The sequence below is a fragment of the Fragaria vesca genome, linkage group LG2, assembly GCF_000184155.1.
Source record: "Fragaria vesca subsp. vesca linkage group LG2, FraVesHawaii_1.0, whole genome shotgun sequence".
NCBI lineage: Eukaryota > Viridiplantae > Streptophyta > Magnoliopsida > Rosales > Rosaceae > Fragaria > Fragaria vesca.
This window is the reverse complement of record NC_020492.1, coordinates 8,073,038-8,078,777: the sequence shown is the minus strand read 5'-3', so window position 1 is coordinate 8,078,777 and position 5,740 is coordinate 8,073,038. Positions and strand designations below refer to the sequence as shown.

Sequence of the window (5,740 nt, the reverse complement as noted above, 5' to 3'; positions counted from 1 at the left end):
TCTCTCTCTCTCTCTCTCTCTCTCTCTCTCTCTCTCTCTCTCTCTCTCTCTCTCTCTCTCTCTCTCTCTCTCTCTCTCTCTCTCTCTCTCTCTCTCTCTCTCTCTCCTTCTTCTTCTTCTTCTTCGCCGGTCACCGCTCCGACCAAATCTCTAGGAGGCGAGGAAGGCAAGAGGAGCCGAATAATAAAAGGATGAATGTTGATTAAGGCTTCGCCGAATCCAACCAGATCTGATTTGATTATTCTTCGATCTCTACAACTTGGTTTACTCAAATTAAAACCCATATCTTTTGAATTTAACAGCAAAAAATGATCATTTGTAGCTAACTCATGCTCATGCTTCGTGCTGCTATTGTATTCAGCTATGTGCTGCTACTACGTGTGATGTTGGTGTGTGTTGTTGTGTGCTGCTACTAGGTGTGTTGTTGTGTGCTGCTACTGCGTGTGTTGTTGTGTGCTGCTACCGCGTGTTGTTGTGTGCTGCTACTGTGTGTGTTGTTGTCTGCTACTACTGCGTGTGTTGTTGTTGTGTGCTGCCACTACATGTTGCTGATTCATGTTGTTGTTGATGTGTGTTGCTACTGTGTGCGTTGTTGATGTGTGCTACTACTGCGTGTGATGTTGATGTGTGCTGCTACTGCAAGGTGTTGATTCATGTTGCTGTTGTTGTGTGATGTTACTGCCTGTTGTTAAACTTCGGTATCATCAACAATAACAGAAAGTAGCAGTAGCAAAGCTTTCGCCCCCTCCTATGGTACTCCTTCATTATCTTAGTCTTCAAGCAGTAGCAGAACTAGAGGATTGCCCAAGCATACTTGTGCTACTACTAGGTTGTTAAATGGTACTCTTTTATTGTCTTAGTCTTCAAGCAGTAGCAAAACTAGAGGATTGCCCAAGCATACTTGTGCTACTACTGGGTTGTTAACCCCTACCACTACTTCTATTGGGTTGTTAACCCCTACCACTACTTCTACTAGAATGTTAACCCTTGCTACTACTTCTACTGGAATTAACTGCTACTACACTAAGTTATTGAAAATCTGCTACTGTATTTCATTTACTGAAAAATCTTAAAATGAGAGACTTTTCTCTTCTAAAAACATATTTAATTAGTATAGGGTTAGTTTGGTAAATTAAACCATCATATATGATATGCAGAAAAAAAAATTGTCTTTAATTGTTAAAAACTGTCCTTATTTGTTTAACAACAACACAAGTAGATTTATTTGTGTTTCAAATCATTTTGAAGGATATATATATGATTTGCTATTCCCTAAAAAGTGATTCACTTAGCATTGCTCTTTTCCTCTTTCAATCTGAAGTGTTACATGCAAAACAAACTTAACTAGACGATAAGTAACCACATTTGCTATAAGAAATGCACAACATTTTGAGCCAGTAAAAAGAGTATTGAAATCAAATCGCCGATCTTAAGTCTAGGTGAACAAGAGATATAAGTCTTAAAAAGAGATTATACTTAAGGGTGAATGTTTTGCTAATAAAATATTTTGTGATAGGTTCAAATCTCATTAGAATTATTGGTAAGGTTGATTGATTGACTATGTAAAAGGAGGAGATGAGAGAAAAATAAGAGAGATGCACAAATACATCGAAAATTCAAAGTAATGACGCGAACTAATAGTCACATATGGATCTGAAAATGACTGCAACCAAAAAATGCCGAGAGACATCGATCAATATACTACATAGGGCAATAAAGCATATGTGATTATAAAGTTCTAACTACAACAATAATTAATCGATGTAAACCACCCAACAATGCTAGTGCGAAAATTGAAAACCAACACCATAAAAAGGAAAAGAAGCCTACCAAGTGTATCAAAAACTTAGTTAATTAATGGCAAACGACATCTTTAGAACCAATTCAAAACCAAAGACATAGACCTCTATCTTATCCAATAAGAATGATATGAGTCCTAAATTTGTATGCCCTCGAGATCTTATATCTTAATATGAATCTAATTTGAAATTTTGTCAAGAATCCGGCTTAAAGCTGCATTACAACCCTAACTCTGGCAATTTTACTTGTAAATTCATGGTACGAATAAAACTTGATCGCAAATAAGTACCTTAAGGTTTTCCGATAAGATTTTCAAATGTTGCATAATGAAATACTTTCTAATTCCTTTCAACCTAGGTAATGATTGCTGCTTTAGTGAAGTCCTGCGGGTGCTTCATATTACGTTAGTAATTTTATGCTTGATATTAGTAAAATCTCATAAACAATTTTTTCTTTTTACATATGCTTATAAGGAGTTAACCACATACCTACTATATTTATAAAAAAGACATTCATGGACCCAGAAATCATTCGAATTTAGATTTTAAGAATAGTACTAATTGATGACTCCAGCTATATTAAACCTGTTCTCCACATTAAGAACCCTATTCTAATTAGCACTCAAACCCCCAAAATTTTGTAAGAAACCCTATTTTAATTAGCACTTAACCCCCAAATTAAGACCCCCTCAATTATATGCCGAGAAAGAAGAACATATAAAATCTCACCACCCCGGGAAACCACCTCTCTCTGTCCTGTCTCCCATCACAGAGGAGAAATTGCTGTAAATCGCAGAAGGAAGAAGAAGGAGAAGAAATGGACCCCACCTCTACCCTATAGCAAGCCCCCACAACTCGAATACGAATAAGAACAGCCTGTGATGGAGGAGCTCTGATCACAACCTCTCACCACCTCTCTCTCACATATACACCACCAAACCCCATTTCTCTTCCTCCTTCATTCTCTCTTTTCCTTCTTCTTCTTCTTCTTCTTCTTCTTCTTCTTCTTCTTCCATCTTCATCATGAGCTCCATTGTTCAGAGCCTCCAGAAGAGAATGCCAACCAGCCAGCTGGGCGCCCTACCCGTCTCCCAGGGCGGCTCATCAGGGCTAGACCAGGCACCAGCTCTCCGGCGAAGGCTGTCGTCTCTCTCCCTCAAGCTGCAGCCAATCTCATCCCCGGCGACCACATGGGCCATGCAGAGGTCCAAGTCCGTCTCCGCCATGGGGGAGTACGCCGGCGGGTCCATTAAGAGATGGTGGGACTGGGGCTGGACTTGGGTTCTTTCCAGAAAGCCAATCTTCGCTCAGGATCTGGAGATGAACGAGGAAGAGACCAAGATTCTCGGCTCCGACAACAGAGGCAGCTGGCGACATGTCTTCTTTAAGGTCCGGTCTGAGCTCCGGAAGCTCATGATGACCTCGTCCAACAACGTCACCACTCTTCCTCAAACTTACAGGCCCTACGACTCGTTCAAGACCAAGAAGTGAATAAGGTTCTGTATGTTCTTATTGTTCTTGCTGTTCTTGTTACCGGAATCCAGAATGAAGAAGATTGATTATACGATTGTAATTAGATGATATCTTTTGTTGTTCTATTATATGTGCGTGGGAGCTAGCTTGTTATAGAACTACTTGCTGCTTTGGTCGACGTTGCTCTTCGGGTTGGATTCTCTGCAATTTGTTTTGTCGGTGCGGGTCTCGGGGCTCCGGAAGAAACGAGTTCCGGTCGTCGGCGCCGGTGAAGAGCCAACCGGGATGGAAATTGCAGGGTTTTGCCGGTGCTTCATATCATCTTCTTAATAATTAGCTAGATAGCATTTCATTCATTAGTAAATACCGATCTTATTATTATGAATTGTTATTATGTTCTTTTTATTTTTTGAATTGAAGGCAATTACTTTCTAGACAACTCCATTATTAATTTGTACCAATGCAATTTTATTTGCTAGCTTTTCTAGTAATCATGGAATATTTATTAGCTGTTCTTTCATTATATATATTCTTACTGGAGATCTTGCTTCAGTCCACATTTCTGAATACATATTCTTATTGCGTGGTAGATCTAAGGTGAAGATGCCTTGCGAGTGAAGGTATAGCTCTCTCTTTCCACATCATTAATAAGGAAAAGTCTTGTGAAGCTCACAAAACAAAATTTTTGTGTTGTAACTTTCTACACCTGTGTAATGAGTCGACATAATGTATTTGAGTTTTCAGCTTGTTTCACGCGGTTTACATCTTGAAGTATTTTGTGCGTGTTTTCCTTTTCCTGTATTTTAGATGGGTAAGTTAAATTTTTTTTGTTTAGAAAAAGTTACCTTAAGAACATAGACAAAACCAAAGATGCACGTTGAGTTTGGCATTTCAATTCTAGAAACTTGGATTGTCGGTGATGTATGCCATACATTGTCACCAAACAAATGACATCGATATATCATGAACAAGTATCTATAGAAAAAGATTACCCCATGAAAGTTCTATTCCGGTCCTCTGTTTATACTCTTCTTGAGTTCGTACCAAAATATAGGATTGTGGGGTTGATATATCGACATGTTATATGTGACTTGAGACTATCATAACAAAATAATTGAAGGACTTGTATGTCTTTCATTTTCGTTTTTACGTGATCGAACCACGTAGCTAGAAAGTGTCGGTTGTGTATGCGTTGGAGGGATCATTCAGTGTCCAAACACAAGATGATAAAAAGGGCAAAGAGATTCATATATGTGATTTGTTTAGGTTTGTGAGTGTTTGACCAAAGCATGGAAAGCACATGGATCCCATGATTTTTTGCACCGACTAACTTGTTGAACAGAACATGGTTATTTGAGAGTCAATTATGCTCCTCCTCTGATCGAGCTGCCAAATGCCAATCATGGATTTCGTTCTTCCTTAATTTACTATATACTACTATGAGGTACTGCAGGACGGACATGCTAACCAGTACGTAGTGTTAATCAATCAAAAATTCAAAACTTGTCCCGGCCGGAGGTGAACCACATTCATGAGCTACTATGAATCTCATATTAAAACACAAGATGATGATTCCGGTGGCCGGATCGGAAGAGGATTCCGCCACACAAATTACGGCATATATTTAGCTTTTACCTCATATTTGATTGTATGCGAGCTCAAATGCTCAATATCGATCATTCTCATAATTCATATATAATCGTATTATTTAGTTTTCACGAATTCACTTGGATTATGTTTTCGTTTACATAGAAAAGAACATTGATTTGATTATCATTGAATCGGTCGACGGTAGCTGGTCGTACGTTCATGGCAACCTAAACTGTGCAGATAATTGAAAGGGCACCTCTTGTGTTTCAATGAAGTGAAGCTCATAAAATAACTACTTTTGCTAGTTATTATAATATTGATGAGGCTTTTTAGTTAAAATGAGACTTGTGCTAAGCAAAGATGTGATGTAGTAAGCTAATGAATAAAGTAGCAGCTGCAAGGCATAAGACTCAAGAAAAGCGAGCAGCGGCCGAGGCCAAGAAAAACCAGCAAGCTGCAAAAACGGAGCAACAAGCAAAGCACATTCGCAGAACTGTGGCCAGATCCCTTCCACATTTTTTTGTTGGGGTTGGTGCTCTTAATGTTCGAGTCACTTTGTACCCTTTTGTCGATTTTCTGTGAATTGCATTGTACGTATGTCCATGGTCATACCTGTCGAGCACAGTAAGATGTCCAGCCTTCATGTAGAAACCTAAAAACTCTGATTTAGAGCCAGTCGATTCCTTTGTTCATCACAACGACAGAAGAGTATTAGGGTTTAAGTGTTTAACAGCATAGTAATGTACCTGTATCTATCTATCTAGTAATCTAGTATTTACCTAATGGTTTTTGAATTCCAACGCATGAGTCAAGATAACATGACATGAAAGGACCAACCAAAAGCCTATGTTTCCTAGTTTAACATATGTTACAGGCTT

At 38.8% G+C, this 5,740-nt stretch overlaps 1 protein-coding gene across 1 annotated transcript; it reads left to right on the top strand.

The window, feature by feature from the left end:
- Positions 1 to 2,728: 2,728 nt before the first annotated feature.
- LOC101305228 lies at positions 2,729 to 3,777 on the top strand. Its single transcript, XM_004290030.1, has one exon. The coding sequence runs from the start codon at positions 2,823 to 2,825 to the stop codon at positions 3,288 to 3,290; it is 468 nt and encodes a 155-aa protein (XP_004290078.1). The 5' UTR covers positions 2,729 to 2,822; the 3' UTR covers positions 3,291 to 3,777.
- The last annotated feature ends 1,963 nt before the right edge of the window (positions 3,778 to 5,740 follow it).

Excerpts from the sequence above, each read along its gene's own strand:
- LOC101305228 (XM_004290030.1), top strand. The coding sequence starts at position 2,823 with ATGAGCTCCATTGTTCAGAGCCTCCAGAAGAGAATGCCAACCAGCCAG.